The sequence below is a fragment of the Enhydra lutris genome, unplaced genomic scaffold (assembly GCF_002288905.1).
Source record: "Enhydra lutris kenyoni isolate GAN:26980312 unplaced genomic scaffold, ASM228890v2 scaffoldscaffold35, whole genome shotgun sequence".
Lineage (NCBI taxonomy): Eukaryota > Metazoa > Chordata > Mammalia > Carnivora > Mustelidae > Enhydra > Enhydra lutris.
Genome location: NW_019154119.1, coordinates 9,970,300 through 9,991,654, shown reverse-complemented (window position 1 = coordinate 9,991,654; position 21,355 = coordinate 9,970,300). Strand labels below are relative to the sequence as shown.

Sequence of the window (21,355 nt, the reverse complement as noted above, 5' to 3'; positions counted from 1 at the left end):
GTTGAACACCTGCTACTTGGAAGGCACCGTGGGTAGGAATTCAGTGTGTTATCTCATTAATTCTCGTAACAGCCCTGTGCGCAAATTTCATCGTTTCCATCTGACAAATGAGGAAACTGAGCCTCCAGTGGGCCAAGTAGCTGCTCATAAGTCACATACCGTGTGCGCGACGGGAACATCATTTGACCCCGGGTTTGCCTCCAGCCCACTTTTTTGTCCCACTCAACTAAGTCCAGTGAAAAATGAAAGAGACACTGTGACCAAACAGAAAGGGGAAGGGAACCCGCCAGATGGACTGAGTCAGAGTAGAAACTTTCCCCAAGTCCTAGCTTAACACCTGGGCACCAAGGTGGCTTCGGGCTTAGCCGTGCTTCCCAGGAGCTTGAGTGATGTTCTTTGTGCCTGGCAAGGGAGGACGAAGGCGGTGGAGGCTGACACCCAAGGCTGGTCGGGCCACTTGACCCCCTTACAGATCAGAGTTCCTGAGCAACTGCCACCTGGTTACCAGGCGAGTTTTAGTTTAGAACCACTTAGTCAGTGCTTGCTTTGGCAGCACATGTGCTAAAATTGGAACAATACAGAGAAGATTAGCATGGCTCCTGCGCAAGGATGACACGCAAATTTGTGAAGCGTTTCATATTTAAAAAAGAACCGCTTAGTCAGATCCAAGAGCTAATGTCCACCAGCAGCTGCCATCTTGGGTCAGGGCTGTCCCCAGGCAATGCCTTCAGACTCCACACCTGAGCTGCAGAGGGAGCACTCGGGTAGGAACTTGGCTGGAAGCAGCTGGGGCAGGCCTAAGGAAGACCACTGTTCTTCACAGCCTGGTCACAGGGACCTGGTGTGGCTCATTCTGGTCCTGCAGAGCCTAGGACCCTCAGCCTATGTCAGTGCCCAAGAGTCACAAGCCTGGGCATCATGGCAGCCACTGTGTCATCCTGCCGAGGCTAACTAGTCAGGGCGCTGCTAGCTAGGCCCTGTTATGGACTTGCCCTGTTCCCTAACACAAGTTCCCTAACCTTCCTGGGACGCTTCTAGAAAATGAAGGGGTTAGAGCAGATGATTTTTTTGCTCCCTAGGGCCCACTTCGCTTTCACCTTCAAGTGTTTGTTGTTCTTTCTGGGTTGGAACTCTTGTCATTTGCCCTGACAGGGCCTTTGCCACTGCCATCAAAACATTTTCCTTGTTGCAGATCAAATAAGGACTCTGGCGTTGAGTCCCCAGAGATGCAGTCTGCGCCCTCCTAACCTCCCGCCTGTGTTATGCTTGTGGGCCAGACCTCGGCTGCAGTCCCATGAGGTTTAGGGTGTGAGGTAAAGTCATCAGAGAATGCAGTAAGAAAGGATTTCTCGCCTTTTCTGAAGCTTCTCTGGTCCCCAGAGATAGAAAGGCCAGCCAGGGATCCACACTCTGCCTTTAGAGAGATGCTGCTGGGGCCTTGGGAGGAGCCAGACTGGAGGGGCAGATAGAGCCATCATGTCAGATAATTGTCCTTATTAGAAAAGAAACCCCCACACAGTGCACTTGGCAACTTTGAGGCCTGGGTTTCAGGGTGGTTTTAACAGTCTCTGGAAACTAGCAACCTAGTTTCATTTGTTCATAGGATCCAAGGGAGGTGGTGATGGAGATTGTTTCAACATCCCTGCTCAGAGATAAACATGTGTCCTGGCTCCTAGGCTTTGGGTGTTTGGTATGGGGACAGCTCACTGCTGGGGTAGGAGGGTGAGAGCACCCAGCTGGGTCGGGAGACCAGGGTTTCATGCCTACTCTGCCATTGGGGTGCCCACGTGATCTTGGAAAGCCTCAAACTCTCTAACCTAAAACCAAGGGAATTAAAGCAAAAGAGCCCGAAGGCAAAATTTTCAAGCTTTGGTCTTCTCTAGTTGAGAGATTTTTAATTTTTTTTTTTTTAAAGGGTGGGTAGGGTCAGAAGGAAGGGTAGAGAGAATATTAAGCAGACTCCGTGCACAGCGTGGAGCCCAACACAGGGCTCAATGTCATGACCCTGAGATCAGAACCCGAGCTGAAATCAAGAGTCAGAAGCTTAACTGACTGGGCCACCCAGGTGCCCCTTAAATTCTTAATGTTAATCCTCAGTACAGGATCTTGAACAACATCAGAGGTGTCAGGCAGAGGGAGTGAGGCATCAGCGAGAACTTGGGTTATGTCTGTGCTTCTTGGAATGCGTCCTCCTCAGACCGTCTACTTTGATTCGTGTTCATGGTTTTCATCAGTGCTCCCCAAATTGACCCGAGTCGCTTGCGGAAAGTATGGATTTGCTTCTGAGGGAGGGTCTCGTGAAGCTGCATTTTTAACGATAGTAGCTCTGATGATTTTGTACTCAGGCAAGCTTGGGGAACACCAACTTAGAGCTCTCACCTGGGGACCAGTCAGGTGAACTTGCCTGACCTGGTGGTCAGTTGTCGCTCTGTCGCCCGTGCTCTGTATCTCTCTGATCTGAGCACTCGTCTCATCGTACTCCACATTCCAATGGGCAGGAATGTCTCCTGCACTCATTTCTGAGCTTTTCAAGAACCACGTCTTTCTCCCACCGTGCCTCGCACAGAACTTTTCTCGTAGACCACACCTGCAAATGTCCGCCAAGCTGAGTTGCCCAGAGCTAACTGGGCCGTGGGTCATTATTGATGCAAACTGTTCGATCAAGAAGGAGAAGAGGGGCTGGTAAGAGCTTGTGGAGAAGTGTCACAGGGAAGACAGTGTTGGAACCTAGCCTGGTTGTTTAGACAAGTGGGAAGGAAAAGAAGGAGTCATCTAGGCAGGAGACTAAGCATGACAAGGCCTGTCTCTTCCAGTTATTTCGGTGTACAAGTGAGGAGCCCAGGACTGAGAGAGAGCACCTGCTGTATTCAGGGCTGGCCCTGTAATCTGACACTACAGCCGGCTCTGCTCTGCCTGGCGCTGGCTGTACTCCCTCAGCCTCCAGCTGAGCCCCGGAAGTCCTTCCTCCGCTCGAGCCGTACCTCCAGGCCTGTTTCCGCACTGGTGTGCTTAACCTGTTGTGTATCCGCACGTGTGCCTGGGCCTCTCCATCTCGGCCCCCAGGCTTTGCACGAATCTCGCCAAGGTTCAGCCAGGCTAATGGCCGGATTACCTGGAAGCCAGGCCGCTGGTCTGTGCACCTCCTCGCACTCAGCGGGTCCTGCTGTGTTCTGGGAGGCTGGACTTAGATATCGGAGTGGGTAAAGGACAAGCTTGGGCCAGCACACACATGCACATACACATATGCTCCTTGAATTCTCTCTCTCTGAGATGCAAAGGGTTTGTGGAGGAATGAAGCTCATGGGCGCTCATTGCCTCCCCTGGCCGGCCTTTTCCTCCTACAGGAAGTCTCCCAGATCTGTGCTAAGAGCACTCATTCACGCTCTGGTTCCTCGGCTCTGCAGTTCTGCTATCGAGACTGGGTAGGAAGTGGAAGAGAGGCGGGCAAGACCCAAGGCAGGCAGGCCAGTGAGAAAGTATTTGCAGAATCCAGGCAGGAGAAGATGGTGGCCTGTGTTAGGAAACCAGTGGGGTTCTGGAGAATGACTTCTTTTTTTTTTTTTTAAGATTTTGTTTATTTGTTTGACAGAGAAATCACAAGTAGGCAGAGAGGCAGGCAGAGAGAGAGAGAGGGGAAGCAGTCTCCCTGCTGAGCAGAGAGCCGGATGCAAGGCTCGATCCCAGGACGCTGAGACCTGAGCTGAAGGCCGCAGAGGCTTAACCCATTGAGCCACCCCTGGAGAACGACTTCTATTCTGTACTAAGCTTTCTCTGCTGGTTGAGCTAAGACAGAGTACCCATTCCTTCGAGCTTCAAAGCCCTTATCAGTAAAGGGGTTGGTGATAATCTCTTTCTTACTGGACTGTTACATGGGTAACTGTTGTCACACAGAGCCTTTTGTAAACTATTGAGTATAAAAATGTGGTCTTTTCTGGGTATCCTTGGGAAGTTGGTGCTAGGCTTTCCTTACCCATGGGCTCATTTCTGCTTCTTTTGCCCACACCAGATCTCTCCCATCAGTCCTGTTCCTTGGCTAACACTGAGTCTCTCTAGTGCCATGCAAACCATGAGAAATCATTTGGGTTGGGGCTTGGCTGGTTTTTATCTTATAACCTGGAATGCTAGCTTTAAAATCATACACCCCCATGTCTGTCCCCTCCCTTCTTAGGCAACAAATATTCAAGTACTGACGGGTAGCCAGGTGAAGAACCCACAGAGCCAACGTGTGTTATACTCTATCAAGACAAGTTGATTTGAAGTCTGTGACTCATCTTTTCAACTTTACAGAACTTCAGCTGCTGATCAGTGAATAGTGTGGTTAGAAGGGCCTTAAAGGTCGTCTGGTCCAACTGACTTGTTTTCCAAATGGGGAAACTGAGCAACTGAGGAGGAAAGGATCCGGCCCAAGATCACAGAATGAACTAGAAACAGAACGGGAATTACCCGCCCCCCTCTACACACACACACACACACACACACGCATACACACAAGGATTCTTTTATTTTACTTCATGTGTGTCGTGAGATCTTTTTATTGGGAATGCGATAAGTTTTATGGTCATGTTTCCCGTTTCTGTTGTCCTGGGCCCATAATGAGAGACACTGTTGGCTTCTCTCACGGTAGTTCCAGGACAGAGGGGGTAGAGGTGGGGAGTCTTAACCCATCCCTGCTTTCCTTCATGCATCCGACATCACTAAGCACCACTTTTATGCCGAATCCTGAAGATATTGGCTTTAAGATGTTCAAAATTTAGTGATGAAGGCAACAACAAAAAAACAGTCTCCGGGTGGGCAGGCGATTTTCCGTACGGCGAAATGAAAGATCCTCCCATCTGTTGCCTGAGCGTTATATTTATACATATGATGGCACTGACTCTTCTCCTATATGGATTACTATGAGACTGATTCTCCCAGAAAGGAACGTACTAAATACCACAATTTAACGAAGACCAGTGCCAAGGTCCTTGAGTCCCTACCTCACAGTGGTTCAGTGCCCTTCGTTCATTTGGTTCCTCAAAAAATACTCGTTGAGCACCTAGTCTGAGGTAGCAGGGATGAAACATAAATAAAAGACAGTCCTCTCCTCCAAGAAACTGACAATCCAGTAGAGAAATAAATAATGACCAGGGAAGCTTTTACCAGGGAGTGGAGATGCCTGGGAGAAAGGACGCCTACGTCAGCCTTGGAAAGTCCGCAAAGGTTTCACAGAGGGGGCGGTGTGTGAGCTGAGGCTACGTAAAGAAAGAGGAGAAGCCTGCTGAACAAGTGAAAAGACAGATGGGCAACAAATGAGGATGTGAGTAGGCAGGACAAGCGCCAGGCGAGGGAGAAGGGGCCACATCCTGCAGACAATGAGAAGTGTTGACAGTTTTAGGGAGAGGCTCAGATGGTAAGGTTTGTATTTTAGAAATTCATTCAGGCAGTCATGCAGAAGGTGAGCTGGAGTCAATCAATCCAAACAGGGTCTGGCCAGAACTTGATTTTCCCCGTGATTCATCTCACCAGCAGGCACACCTGGCTGATAGTGGCTGACCATGACCCATGACCGGGAAGCACAATGTTAGGCATGTGAGTCTCCAAAACTGTGATTCGTGGTCCTCACCGTGTTCCCTGTGTGAGACTGCCCTCTTTTTTTTTTTTTTTTTTTTTAAGATTTCTTATTTGAGGGTGCACAGGTGGGTCAGAGGGAGAAGGAGAGAGAGAATCTCTAAGCAGACTCCACGCTGAGCGCAGAGCCTGTTGCGGGGCTTGATCTCGCAACCCTGAGATCAGGACCTGAGCCAAAACCAAGAGTCAGGGGCTCAACTGACTGTGCCACCCAGGCGTCCTCATGCTGCTGACCTTCTAAAGGCATTTGGGAGAGGCAGTTTCTAATAACACTTAATCTACTTTCCCATCATGAATACAAACTCACTCTGGCTTGTGGTTTTGGTTAACTCCAACAGTCTTTTCCAAAATAGGGCCTGGCAAAGTGACAGGTCCTCCTCTCATCTCTTCTTTCATTGCCAAGAGGCACTGATTCAGCCTCACAAACCTTCCTGCTTTTGCTCCTCCCGTTCCTCCTGAGATGCCTTCCATCTACCTGTCTGTCTGTGATTGTGTACTGGAGTCTTACTAATCCAGGTTCAAGTTCTGGTTCTGCCACACATTACTTGTATGATCCTGTACAAGAAAGTTGCCCTGATCCTCACTGCTGAGCTCTCATAGGGTTAAAGATCGAGGGCGTAAAGTTCTCAACACAGTGCCTGTCCCACAGCCAACACTCAGCATTCAGCAGCTTTTACTGTTAGGGGAGATTCTGGTTCAATAATGAAAATTTGTAATTCTCGACTGTAAACAACACAGTGAAGTCCTGGAAGTTTGGTAATACACCTTTTGATTAGCAGGATAACCACAGATTACAGTTTTCTCACCCAGATTAATTAAACTTGACACCTGAGTACCCAACTTGATTTCCATATCCAGCTGGGGGATCCCACAGTACCGATAATTAAGAGACAGTTGCTAATAAGAGACATGGAGCTTGAAATTAAGAGCAAAAATAAGTAGAGATGCTCCACGATAAAGGGCGTAGTTGCTGATCCTCGGGTCCCTTGCTCGAACAGAAGAGCTTGGAAGACAAATGGGCATTTTAATGATATCCTCTCATTGTGTTAGATTGCGATGATGTGATGAGAAAGCTTTCCTTGGAAGTAGCAAGAGTGGTTTGGTTTCATCACAGTGAAAGAATTGTTCAGTGTTAGGGCAGGTCACTGACAATGGGTGTGGAATGTGTTGTGGAAGAAGGCAAAAAATTAAAAACAACAAAGTACGGGATGAGATTACCCCTTCTGGGATGATTGCAAGTGTAGACCTGCCTAGAGCCGAGGATAGAATTTGTCTCGAACACGTTGAAGGCCTGGATCCACGTGGGTAAGATTTCAAAGCCTAATTCAGTTCCAGTATCAGGATTTTGAAGATCTTGTGACACTTTCCTTATTCTGGTGATCCTTCAGATTTTCACTTTTAATTTAACTTATTTTTTTAAAGATTTATTTATTTTTGAAAGGGAGAGAGAAAGAGAAGGCAGGAGGGAGGGACAGAGAGGGAGAATCTCAAGCAGACTCCAACTGAGTGGGGAGCCCAATGGGGGTTCGATCTCACGGACCCTGAGATCAGAACCTGAGACATAACCAAGAGTCAGACAATTGACTGTGCCATCCAGGTGCCCCTTGATTTGAATTTTTAAATCAATCTGTGGTTAATTTGTTTAGTTTTCACTTTTTTTTTATTGTAACACCACAACATTAAAGGGAAACTTTAAAGAATCCTCTTTAATTTTTCTGCACTAATACAAAAACTATTTTAATTTTAGAATATTGTTTATTGTTGTGTACCTATTTCTTAATTAGTCCTCACAGTGAATCTGAGAAGAGTTTTGTTATTATATACATTTTATTAAGGAAGGAATTTAAGTGGCTCTTAAGGACTGGGTGGCTCAGTCGGTGAAGAGTCTGCCTTCGGCTCAGGTCCATGATCCCAGGGTCCTGGGTCGAGCCCCACATTAGGCTCTCTGTTCAGCAGGGCAGTCTGCTTCTCGGTCTCCTTCTAACCCTCCCTCTGCTCATGTTCTCTCTTGTTCACTCTCTCTCCCTCTCAAATAAATAAAATCTTTTTTTTTTTTAAAGGAAGGAATTTAAGATAAAGCTGTTGGTTTACATATTTTTAAAAGATTTTATTTATTTATTTGAAAGAGAGAGAGACAGTGAGAGCAGGAACACAAGCATGGGGAGTGGGAGAGGGAGAAGCAGACTGCCCGCTGAGCAGGGAACCTGATGTGGGGCTCGATCCCAGGACATTGGGATCGCGACCTGAGCCGAAGGCAGATTCTTCATGACTGAGCCACCCAGGCATCCAGCAGTTAATTAATATTGCTCTAAGTAACACACATGGTATACAGTCAATAACCTGGCACATAACGGGTATAGGTAACATTATTTTATACAGTTATATTTTTACCTACCAGCTGCAATAATATCAGAATGGAATTAGGTCAACTGGAATTCGCCACTCAATCTCTCTAAAAAGCCACCAAGTTTATCAACATTGACAGCAACGTCGTAGGAAACCTCTGAAGAAGAGAAGAGAAAGATAATTAATTTGACTAATAAAAAAATTATTTTTTTAAAAAAATAAAAAAAATAATAAAATAAAAATAATAAAAATAAAAAATAAAAAATTTTTAAAAAAATTATTAAAAAAAAAAAGCTGCAACGCTAAAACTAAACCAGCTGAGATTTCCTGCCATTGCCGATCAGATTTCCCAAGTCTGCTTATAATCATGTCTGTAAAGCCCTCTCATTGCATGTGTCAATAATCCCACTTAATATCCTTATAAATTAAATGTGGAATTAGATACCCAGGCAGCAAATGCTGATGCACTTTAATTCATACCAGGAGAATATAAACAGTGCCCGTGCACTTTACATGAGTAGCACAAACAAGGACAGCTGCCTCTCCGTGGGGGAGTCGATGCTGTGTGTTCGGGGACGCGTGATGCGGGATGGACGGGAATGAGCCCTATAGCCTTTCGAGCTGCTCGAAGGGTCTTTCTTGCTCATCCCCTTTCTCGAATGCCAGAGAAAAGGAGGCCGACCTGGGCAGGGGGGAAGGGATTTGATATGACACGCTGGAGGGAGTGCCCACCCACGGGCTGCTCAGACCTCGGACTTGGCTCTTAAGTTTGAAATGATCGCGGCTAATTGCATCCATTTGCTTTTCTCCAGGCAGAATGGGGAAACAGAACAGCAAACTGGCCCCCGAAGTGATGGAGGACCTGGTGAAGAGCACGGAGTTTAACGAGCACGAGCTCAAGCAGTGGTACAAAGGTTTCCTCAAGGACTGTCCGAGCGGGAGGCTGAACCTCGAGGAATTTCAGCAGCTCTACGTGAAGGTAAGTGGTTTTCAGTCTCTTGTTTTCTTCAGGCCACAAAGCGCTGTCTTCGAGAAATGTCACAACTTTGAGGAGCCCATTCGTTTCAACCTGATGGTTTTCCAACCAAAAGGGAAAACGGACGTTTTTAAAAATGCACAGAGATGTGTTTTGTTCCAGGCTTAAGTCAAGCAGGTTCTGAATAAGAAGAGCAAATGTTCAATCAAAACACTGACTAGAGTTCAGATGCCCGCACTGGGTGAAACCACAGTGGGAATCTCAGAGAATAGTGTTTGCTGATGGTTATTGACGCGCTGCTAATTCCACTATTGCTTGGCTTGTTAAAGGTATCTGCGCCTCTCTCCATTAAAGAGAAAGCACACGGGACGCTTTTTTACCAGGAAATGGCCTCCTATTTGCAGATAAGAAAAAAACTTAGATTCCTACCACAGCACATTTGGAAGGAGGTGGGAAGGTCTGGTGCTTATCTGGGCATCAAGGTCTTCAACATGGACTCTTAACTCAGCATTTTGTACTGTGTACGGGTTAATCTTACCCTGGACATTAGCTAAAACCATTCATTGAAAGTATAATCTCTACTGTTGTGGCATTATTTTGGTTCTTCTGATTTTATCAGTTGGACTGGTTCTAGATTTAGCAAGATCTAAGACATTCCATTTCGTGTCTGCTTATAGAATGTCAGTCTTGTAGAAGAAGGGCATTGTTTTACTTTGAACTTTTTCTGACTAAAATACCAAATAGTAAATATTACTTTCATCCTTTAAATGTAGCAACTGTCAGGGGCACCTGGGTGGCTCAGTGGGTTAAGCCTCTGCCTTCGGCTCAGGTCATGATCTTAGGGTCCTGGGATCGAGCCCCTCATCGGGCTCTCTGCTCGGTGGGAAGCCTGCTTCCTCCTCTCTCTCTCTCTCTCTCTCTCTGCCTGCCTCTCTGCCTACTTGTGATCTCTCTGTCAAATAAATAAAATCTAAATAAATAAATAAATAAATAAACATAGCAACCGTCAGTTTGAGGAACATGAACCATCCATCCACCCATATCTCTGTGTGGGGCATGATTGTACCAAGTACTAACATTGCTCTTCCCCTCCCAAAGTTGAGTGCTTCACCTCGCCTGTGCCCCAACAGTTCCGTCCTCACAAGTGTACAAGCAGGGGCACGTTTAAGAAAGCTCACAGCTGCCCTGTTTACAGAAGCAAAGCTGGGAAGCAGCCCAAATGCCCATCAGAGGCAGAGTGGAAAGTGAATTACGATCTATTCACATAGCAAAGCATTTGAACTGTAGCGTTGCAGAAACATCAAGCCCAAAAAGTAAGTCTTAAAATATTTTAAATTAAACACAAATAAGATTTAAAAATATTTTATAGGACTACAAATAAACGTAATAATATTGTATTGGAAAGGAAAGCAAGACTGATGGACACAGGATCCAGACTGATGGCTACATCCAGTGGAGAGGAGGCGAGGGATGGGAAGGCGGTAGGACCCCATTGTTAGATATAGATTGTATCTCAGTGGTAGCTGTGGTTTTGGGGGTGAGTTTGCAGATGGGTGCTTACTGCATTATTAAAAGCTCAGAAACCCCATAAGGACCACTGATGAGTGTCAGGGACCCAGGATTATGGTTAAGCCAAAGCTGAGCAGCCAAGGGCCCCAAGTACATACAAAACTATCTCCTTAAATGTATGTAGAAAGGTATGCTTAGAGTGGCAGGTATAGTATATACATATATATAGTATAAGACATATAGTATATATATATAGATAGCATAAGATCACTTGCCATTTCTAAGACCTAAAACATGAGTTTTTATCACATGGAGCTTTTTCATGTAGAAGTGCTGAGAAATGCATTTATTATCCAATGGCTATAAATTGCTTTTGCCGAGAAGCAGGATGGTATGCATTTTTCCTATATTGTCCAACCACTCTCTTCAGTTTTCTTTTTTTTTTTTAAGATTTTATTTATTTATTTAACAGACAGAGATCACAGGCAGGCAGAGAGGCAGGCAGAGAGAGGAAGGGAAGCAGGCTCCCTGCTGAGCAGAGAGCCCGATGTGGGGCTCGATCCCAGGACCCTGGGATCATGACCTGAGCCGAAGGCAGAGGCTTTAACCCGCTGAGCCACCCAGGCGCCCCATCTTCAGTTTTCAAAGTCACATCTTCTCACATTTTGTCACCCAGGAGTGAGCCTAGCTTCACCACTGTCTTCACTCTCAGCCCCAAGGAAAGTACAGACAAATGAGATTTGTCAAAGCTACTTTCGTATCACTGGAGGTCATACAAGCTGTCACTCCGTGTTTAAGAAAGCTCTGTGTGCCGCATTCCCCACGAGTCGTTTAAAATGAGAGAGACTCGCTTTTGGAGAAGTAGTTGACATGCAGGAAATGAGGTATTTCCTTTATGTGCTGGAAGTACTCAGCACTGGGACAGCACCAGCCTCAAGATGGAGGTTGGGGGGCCTGTAAACGTTAGAGAGAGTCAGCATTTGGGGGTACACCTGATGTATATATACCAATATCATCTCCCTCCTTCACCTCTCCCACCCACCCCAGAGTGATTTTTTTATTCCAAGAAGAGAGTATCTGACTTTCTGGGTGGAGTTTAGATTCTTGGCAGCCTCTTAACATCTGTGTTCAAACTCAGCCTGTGTTCTTGTGTCGAATCATCAGAAAGCAGGCAAAACCTTTTTTTTTTTTTTTTAAGATTTTATTTATTTATTTATTTGAGAGAGAGAAAGCACCAGCAAAGAGAGGGGCAGAGGCAGAGGGAGAAGCAGACTCCGCACTGAGCAGGGAGCTGGACTCGGGGCTCAATCCCAAAACCCTGAGATCATGACCTGAGCCACCCAGGCGCCCCTGAAAACAGGCACAGTCTTCTCCTTCCAGAGTTGTCCAAGGACAGGCATAATACAAAGGAGAACCACAGAGGAAATATGTCATGTATACAGGGAGTAAAGAAAAGACAGCTCTGGTAAGCTAGAGGGAAGAAGCCCAGAGAAAGATGTAGATTATGTAATAAGGCTCAAGAGAAGACCAGAAAAGACTTCCTTTAATGCTACTTCAAAGTGCAAATATTCAGCAAGGCATCGTCCTTATCCCGGGGAGTAGGCACTTTTCAGTGGCTATTTCTCTATCAGTGCGGACATGGAGACATTCTAGAATTTAGCTGAGCGAACAAAACTACCCGTGGCCTCTGCCCACCGTCTGTGTCGTCAGCCTGGTGTGTCTACTGTCACCAACCTGACCCACTGCAGGCTCCGGGAGAGACACTTCGCTGCTGTAGAACCCTGCTCTTGGGAGGAGTGGGATAAAGAAAGAGACCCCTCTGCATGGCCAGGAGCATAAACTGTCAACTTTAGAAGCCTTTGTATCCAAAATAGAAAAGAAACCCTTCCTTAGGTCTACGTTTAAAAATGTTTCAAACTGAGGTTTCAAACTGAGGTTCAGAAAAATGAGGCTTAGTGTCACAGAAAGAGCAAAGGTAGGACGCATAGTAAAGATGGGCGTGGCCGCTCTCACTGCAGAACACGGCCCTGCCTTGCAACGGGGGTCCACGGCAGCCCCCCATTAGTCCCCTCCAGCCCCTCCAACACACAGCTGCTGGGGCGAGCTTCACGGAACACAGGTCTGGTCACAAGCCTTCCTAGTTCAGGTCATTCTTTCGTTATGTAGACCCTAGTCACCTCATTTCAATCAATGTAAGACCCAGTAGTGAGCACAAAACCTTACACAACCTGCCACCAGTAAGTGTTTGTTGAATGAATTCTAAATAAAATTATATTCTGGCTGTGTATCTTCTTCTCAGGGAGCCTCGTAGTGGAGACATATAGAAATGACTGAAGGATAGGTCCTGCCTGCCCTCCGGGATCTCACAGGCTAATCGAGAAGGCACAGTTAACCACAATGGAAGGCACAGTGACATAAATTCTTGTCGGTGGGGCAGGAGGAGAAAGAAAGGTTCATTTCAAAATGGGATATTAAATAAGTTAATGAATGCAGTGATGAAAGGCAAACTTCCTTTTCTCTTCGCCTTTTAGAAGATAAAACGTCTCTGAGTAGATAGTTTTTACCTTTTCCAAGCTCAGTATCATGTTTACTTTACAAAAATATATTGGTGGAATTCCATTCAATAAGAAATTTTCTAGGCCTAAAGCTTTGGAAATATAGGTCTGCTCACTAAAACTCTGTCTTTTTTTTAAGATATTTATTTATTAGAGAGAGAGAGCATGAACAGGGGCAAATGGGAGAGGGAAAGGGACAAGCAGGCTCCCCACTGAGCAGGGACCTCCCCGCAACGTGGGGTCAATCCCAGGTCCCCCGGATCATGACCGAGCCCAAGGCAGACACTTAACCGACTAAGCCACCGAGATGCCCCTCACCGAAACTCTATTGACACAGCTGCTCAGAGACAAGTATGAAAACAAATAAAAATAAATGATACCATAAAATCTGCAGCGCCTAAACATTTTATGATAAAGATATTTTCATAGAATAAGAAAGATTTTCTAGTTAATAAAGTATCACAACCATATTCTATAAATCTCTATTAAGTTTTAGAATTTTACTCACAAATTATGCTCTTATGCTTAAAAACCAGTATTGGGGCACCTGGGTGGCTCAGATGGTTAAGCGTCTGCTTCAGCTCAGGTCATGATCTTTAGGTCCTGGGATCGAGCCCCATGCTGGGCTCCCAGCTCAGCTGGAAGTCTGCTTCTCCCCCTCCCTCTACTTATTCTCCCTCTGTCTCTGTCTCTGTAGCTCTCTCAAATGAATTAAAAAAAAAAAAAAAAAAAAGGAAAAAAAAAACTTTAAAAAAACAAAAAAATTGAAAAAAATAATAAAAACTAGTGTCAGGAGTAAAGTCATGCTTCCTGAAAGTTAGATGCAAACATATAATAAGTTTAGGATTTTGGGCATATAATCTTTGTTTTGTAGAATATAAAATAAAACATTTGCATCTCATTTTGCCCTGTTTAAGATGTGACTTTGATCTAGTGACTTTGCAAATGAAAAGGTCGATCTGCATCAATGGCCAGTTCAAAGTTGAATGTGTCTCAAAATCACTAGGCCTGACTATTTAATTGCCAGATTGCTGGGCCCCTTCCTTAGGGCTGCTGTTTCACTGGGCGGAGGCAGAGCCCCAGCAAATGGATTCCAAGGAAGACCTCACAGATAGTTCTAATGGAGAAAATCCATGGATGACATTTTGAGAAGTTTAGAGTTTAACCCGGGAGTATCCTTGAGTAGGCTCCCAGAATTCTGTGTACGCTGAGATGGTGTGTGAAAGTTTGTACCTATGCTCTCTTGGGATAGCTTTCGTCAGGTTTATAAAGTGTTCCATATGGTGATTTTCCATAAGAAAAGTTAAGAACCACTAAGGATGTTTCTAACCATGGGCAGGCTTAACATTCTAATTCCCAAGACAGCAGAGTCAGTGGGTCTCAACTGACACCAAGACAAATGAAGAAATATCCCCTTTTAAACTACACTTTCAAATAAACTTCACTGGCAGGAAATAAGAATGAAAATTTCTTCTCTGCACTTTGTTAAACTTGTTTCCAATTTGCAGGAGATGTTTTCCTGATTTGGGGCCATTAATTAAATTGTATTTTGTCCAGATCCCCATGAAAATGAAAATGGGAAAGCCCAGTGGGATAAAATGCAATCCCTGCTCGCCATCCACTCTCCTGAGCACATCTATGGGCCGGGTTCTCTGTAGGCCCTGAGTCAGTCAAGAACGTCAGGGTTCCCTTCCTTGGCCCACTGTGGTCTGGTCTGCCGTCAAGCAGCCAGCGGTCAAGTGCAGGCTCACAATGTCCATATATCCGCAACTGTGATGAGGACCACGAAAGACAAGGAAGGACCTCTGGGCCCACAGAGGGCTGGAGGGGAAGGTTATATTGAAGCTGATCCTCAAAGGAAGTGTGATTTGGACATAAGGAGCTGTGGTTATGTCTGGACACTCAAAAGTGTCACTGACTAGAATCCCAAAGGTGGGAATAAAAAAAAAAACTATTGTGTTTGAGAGCCGCTTCTTATGGCCTTGGCAGGAGGCCCACAGACTGAGCGTATTAGGCTGAAACAAAACTGACAAAATGAAACAAACAAGGACTCCTTGGCCATCCGGCTGAGAGAATGTGAAAACCACCTGTGGAAGAAAAAGCTTGTACACAGCAGAGGCTCTGACCACAGTCCTCCTTTCTTGTTTCTCCCTCCCTCTATCCCTCTTTATTCTCCTTTGTCTAAGTCCCTTGCCTTTGTTGACACTCTCACTGGTTCTCTCTGACGGTTCGCTCACTTGGCTCTCACCTTGACCTACCGTGGAAGGAGACTCTGGAGTAGAGTTCCCTCACTTCAGGGCATAGTGGCTGGAAAGTCAGGAGACTTGCCCAAGGCCCAAGAGAGACTAGCACAAATGAGTACTGTTACCACCTTGCAAGCAGCATTCTCTCCACTTTGCTGTGCGTTCTGTGTCCTCTTGGCTACATTTAGGAGCAAGCATCTGGAAGCTTCCCTAGTCTACTTTGTTGCGAAGCAGAATGCCTCAAATGCTCCCTTGTCACTCCATCCTAGCCATGCTTCCGGGACCAGCTCAGAAGCTTCTCCCAGGAGAGCCATCCTTGATCTCTCCATTCTCAAAGCAGGAACAGTCTCTTCCTCCTCTGCAGCCCAGTGACTTCGGTCCCCATGCCTCCTTCTACAAGGATATTATGTCTTTACAACACAATTATGCAAGCTTTTCTCACCTTGTCACTAGTTAGAGCCCTTCTCCACTCCCCAGAGCCTACACTGCTCTTGTGTTTTGCCTGAATACACATAAATGCAGTGGGTTTCACCGGAAGGCTGAATGTGTACCTGCCGCTTCCGCATACTAGCCCTGTGACCTTGGGGAAGCCCTAGGCTTAAGCATTTGTTAAATAAATCAACAAACCACTCCAGCTCTCAGCTTCCTAATCTGTCCTAATGGGGAGACTCTAGTGAGCCAGAAATAGCGATTCATCTTGCCCAGGAAAGGCTCATTAGTGGCTTGACCTTCGGCACCTGGGCACGGGAGCGCTTCCAGATGCCAGCCTACCCAGAGATGGCTATCACGGCTTCTCAACATCGGATTCCAATCAATTTTGAAAATAAAACTCTTGGCTCAAAATAGATTTTTGGATGATCAGTTTTCAGGGATTCAGACTCTGCTCGTTCCTAAGAGGTAATGAGGAGTAGACCTTATTAAAAATTTGTTAGGCAGAACTATATACAGAAACATCTTAATTCCCTCGGGAAACAGATATTACATAAGACACAAAATGTCATCCAGATTGGGCTGGTGGGGACGTTGTAATTTTTAGTGAGAACCTGGGAATTCATTTCCATTTGGAATGTTTGCCAACATGATCAAGGCTGCACTTCAACTTGAATTAATGTGCAAAACGAGCTAAGGGCTGAAATCTCGAGGAAGAGATGACAATGAAGTTATAGTTCTGGGAAAACAAAGTCCCATGGGAGACTCCGAAGGCATTTTATTATGGCGAGATTGTCTCAGGGAATAACTAGCTACCAGCGCGTCTTGCATTAGAGAGAGCATTTATCCCAGAGGGGTGGCAATGATAACCTTCTCCTGCCTCACAGGGTGTGAAGTTATTTTGGATGGCTTCCACACCTTGGGATTTTGCTTTCCGGTGATAGGGCAGGTGTCAGTTTGAGAGATATCAATGGTCATTGCGGCCATGATAACCAAAGGAATGCTCTTAGATGATACCTCAACTCCTCTGCCCTCAGGATAAGGTCGGAAAGAGCCCTTTCGAAGTCTCTCAGTCTGCCCACCACACAGGAGGAAACTGAAGCCCTTGGGAGTCAGGGGGCAGTCCAAGGCTGAGCTGCTTCTTCATTGCTTCACACGCCCGAAAGGATGTGTCTCAACTCCAGCCTGATTATAGCGGTTTCAAGCCAGAAGGTTGTACTCTCCCTTTAGCTATTCTCTGCAGCTAATTGTTAAAGGACAATCCGTTTCTCGTTGGAAATAGAGCCAAAGAGGCAGAAATAGCCCATTTTTATTACAGAATTGGACTTGAAGATACAAAATCTGTCTGGACCTCTCATTATAAAAGCTGCTTTACATTACTGGATTTTTCTGACCTTTGAGAGGACCACAGAGGTTTGGATCTGGTACCATTGACTCACCTTGGTGGGAATCATTTCCTCCCTCCTTCCGTGCGGCCCATAGAGCATTTGCTGGAAGCATGCTATCTGTCATTGATTATTCGTTCTCCTGGCTCCACTGGGAATGGGTCTTGAACCACAGATGTTTCCTTCTGAGGGTAGTTACGGAGCTTGGGGTTCTATCCTTGTGACCCCCAATGTTGCTGTCCTGTCACCAGTCCTGAGCTCTAAGTCACTTCTCCCCTCTCAGTTGAAATGCAGTCCTAAATGGGGGAGACATTGGGGGGTGGGGAGTCAGGAGCAAAATAGGGCTAAATCCAACTACAAAATGTCCAAGGGCCTCATTAGGTCCAATGGAGGAGAATCCCTCTGTAGATGGTAATTTAGAGAAGCTGTTAAAAGTCAACCCACCTTCAACAAGCACTTTGAGCAATATCTATAACAAATCTGTAACCAAGAGCCAATGGGGGATGAAGAATTCAAGCCAGACTGTCTCCCTCATTAAAAGGGCTAGCAGCCTACATAGAACAGTCCATGTATAGAGCCAAAAGACCACAGAGAAAAAATGGCATTTGTGCCAAAGCTGGTGCAGGTACTCCAGCCTAGCAAATGTCTGTGTAAATATCTTCACTGAAGATTTCAAGATACCTTGAATGCAGATAGGATCTGTAGCTTTGAGGATTTCCTTAAGAGGAGGGACAACCTAAGCAAGAGCACAGGGGCAGGGAGACCGGTGGGTGGTAAGGGGAATAGCCAGCCGCTGTTGTCGAGTGACTGCCCAGGTATCAGGGGACAAGTGAGGTTGCAGATGTGAGTGGGGCTCAATCACAGAGGTCATCAGGTGCCGGAAAAGCCCTAAAGTTCTGAATCTTGGGGACCAGGTGAACAGGTGCTTTCCTACCAAGAGGTGTTAGACGACCGCAGACCTTCTGACGACCTGGCATTATCTGCTTCTTAAGACACCGTAACGACAGTCCCGGGCATGAGCTGTTAACTTTCATTTCCCTCGTAAGCGTTCTCGGTGACTCAGTGAGGGAAGCTGCAGGAGCTTGCCGTGTGCCCTCCCGTGAATGGCTTAGGAAAAGTTGGATGAGTTATTCACTGACTATCGTCTGTACCTTGCGTGTGCAGCACAAGACTAAAGACAGAATCAACAGGTAGGACACCCACTCAAGTCCCCCGCTGTCTAGGGAGAGAGATGCCTCGCAAGCAGACAAATGCAGAGAGCTAAGTGAGGATGTGGGTCCTCCAGAGCTTTGGGAGCTCAGGGGAGGAGAAGGAAGACGGAGGGTCCGGCAAGGCTTCCCGGGCATCGGGGCAGGGGGCTGTGGTCCTGGGGTGAACTTAGACAAAGTGAACACACTCCCTCCACAGAGCAGGTGGTAAGCAGGAGGTGGACAGGGCCCGGATCTCGGAATGATTGGGACCCTGTTCAGGGGCATTTTGGAATTGTCCTTCACATAGCCTGTCTGCCCAGGCTGCCACCCCACCTGTTCCCTTCAGTGGCAGAGGCTCACCCGAGCCCACAGGGCTAGTCCAGTTCTCATCCTGGTCCCCCCAGCAGAACGGCAGGCTGGGAGCCCTGCACTCCCCTGGGGAGCAGGACTTCCCTGGGCCTATGTTTCTGTCATGGTGAGGAGCTGGTGGCGACTTGCTGAGAAGAAGGTGAATTCATTAAATCTCTTGGGATGACAGCAATGACATTGGGTGTTCCGTGAAGCCTCCGGGCCTGGCTATGACAAGCAGCTCCCATGCCATCAGGCCCCCATGCCCATCTCCTCTGTAGATGAAATTCCTTCTCTCTCAACCAAAAAGCAAACTCAACATGTTTGGGCTTGAAATTATAGACAAACTAGGTTGTCTTATCAGTGTGACTTACACTGTTTTTGGGGAAAATGGAAGATGTATTTTTGTGTATATATATTACACTAAATGACCAAAGGATGAGGGTCAGATCATGCATGTTATCATTTTGGGCTTGGATCCCTCTATCAGAGACCCAGAGGGTGGCTTAGAATTGTGCGAGGTGTTTGAAAAGGCAGCTTCTTTTGTGGGAAGAGCAGCCCTGGAACCTGACAAAGCATTTTGGGGAGGGGGGCTTTGACACCTCTGAGGTGTCAGAGCTGCGAATTCTTGCCCAGGGCCCTCCACTTCCCTCCACTTCCCTCCACTTCCTTCCACTTCCCTCCACTTCCCATGTCTTTAGCTTCCAGAGCCATCGAATGATTCTCTGTATGTACCTTGCAAGGGCTTGACATTAAAGGTGCTCAGTGAATGCTCAAGGTCACTCTCATTATTACTGGGGCCTTGGGGACTGGTGACAGGAGCCCAGAGGTGAGGACTCTGGCCTCAATGTGTGCTTGTGCAGGAGAAATCTTTCATGGTCTGTTTGGCTCTGTGTGGCCTCAAGTGGCCATCTGCTCCAGGAGACTGTCCCTCCCTTTGGAGAGGCCTGCCTTGGCTTACAGTCATGAGAACCAGTCTTGGCCACATTTCCCTGCAAGCCCCCCAGGCTGGCCCAGCCACCGCTGCTCCTGTGTGGGAGGAGGGGAAGAGAGGAAAAGAAGAGCCTGTTCCAGGCACAGGTGCGGGAGGGAATGCTCCCAGCAGCGGGCTCACTGGCTCACCGCAGAGAGGAGAGGCTCCCCCTCCCTTCCCCTTGCACTTCTCTGCAGCAGACATTAACAGCTCAGAGCAGTTACATTAACTCCAGAGAAAGGCTATGGGAGAACAGGACTTCATCTGAACAAGGCGCTCAGGCAGGGTCCCTGGGGCATGCACACAGGCCCCACCGAGGGCTGACCCAGAGGGACAGGATCCCCTTTGAGGCAAAACATCCCAACACTAGATATTGAGGCGGGAGGTGGGGACGGTTTCTGTTATCCTATGCGATCAAGTTTACTGTCTGTTCCAGGGGGCTGTCTCCCTCTCTCCACACACCCAGTTATCTGGCCAGTCAGGTTGGGGCAGCTGGTTGGCTTTACAACATTAAACACCATAGAAACTAGGCACACCTAAGGTCCTTTCTAGAATAAATCAAAGGATGGCAAGATGCAGAGATGACTAATAAATAGGTAATAATAGCCCGCATTAATTGAATGCTTATTGAGTGTCAGGCCCTGTTCCAAGCACAGTCCTCTGCATATATTATTCATTTGTTCCTCACAAGGGTGTATGAGGAAGGTATCGTTATTTCCTCCATTTTACAAATGAGGTAACTGAGGCACAAAGTGGTTAATAACTTTCCCAAGGTCATAAACACCAAATGTAGGCGGTTGGACTTGACTGCCGGTGCTCTTTCCTGGGTAGGTGAGTCCTGGATGGAAATCTCAGGGGGTCCGAGCTCTACTCAAAAGGAAGGTCTCTGTGGTTTATCTAACCATAGTCTTTAATTAAAAACACCCCATAGGGGGCACCTGGGTGGCTCAGTGGGTTAAAGCCTTTGCCTTTGGCTCCGGTCATGGACTCAGGGGCAGGGGATGGAGCCCCACATGGGACTCTCTGCTCAGCGGGAAGCCTGCTTCCCCCCACTCTCTGCCTGCCTCTCTGCCTACTTGTGATCTGTCAAATAAATAAATAAAATCTTAAAAAAAAAAAAACAAAAACCACCCAATAGATGACCAGTGTGGTTCTAGATGACTTGTGGTTGGAACATGGCAGGGGGAAGGAGAGGGAGGTGTGGCCTCAGAGCCAATTCCGCGTCCTGGCCCCTCTGCTGCACTGGGCAGTGGGCAATCCTTCATGCTCCCAAGTCCACAGTTCCCCATCAGAAAACAGAAAACCTGCCTTTCCTGCCCCTCAGCATATACATGTGGGCCAAAGAGACAGAGTCTGACAGCACGAGAGCTCCTTGTTGGCTGTGCTGGAGTTGGGTCAGTGGAAAACCCAGTGGGTTGACTGTCTCTATGAGGTTGGAGAAGCCCACCCACCACGAGGAATTGCAGCATCCTTCTCAAGGACATTTAATGTCCACACATTATGGGATCATGCCCAAAATGGCTGGCACTGACCCAAGGAGACACGAAGGGGTGGCTTGATTAATTGAGGTGTCAGACACAGTTGGTTACCTACCCAGCAGCCATCTCCCTCTCCCCACGCCTTCTCTGGTTGTGGCCAACCTCCCACTACAGAAGCTAACGACCCACGGACACACTTTCCTGGTCTGCTTTGAATCTAGGATGTGGGCATGTTAACCAATCCTAGTTGAAAGGGATCTGAGGAAAGATCTGCTGGGGGGCCGGGGAGGATTGGGGGAAAGGTTTTCTTCTCACT

The 21,355-nt window shown here is 46.9% G+C and overlaps 1 protein-coding gene across 2 annotated transcripts in view; it reads left to right on the top strand.

The window, feature by feature from the left end:
• Window positions 1-21,355, top strand: part of LOC111154133 (visinin like 1) — a 101,410-nt gene that overhangs the window by 33,782 nt on the left and 46,273 nt on the right. The window contains exon 2 of one of the 2 annotated variants that reach the window (XM_022513541.1): window positions 8,766-8,932. In XM_022513541.1, the coding sequence (XP_022369249.1) occupies window positions 8,771-8,932 (162 nt within the window). In that variant the 5' untranslated portion in view covers window positions 8,766-8,770. Of the gene's footprint in view, window positions 1-8,765; window positions 8,933-21,355 lie in introns of those variants that run through there. The other variant, XM_022513542.1, reaches the window with a different exon arrangement.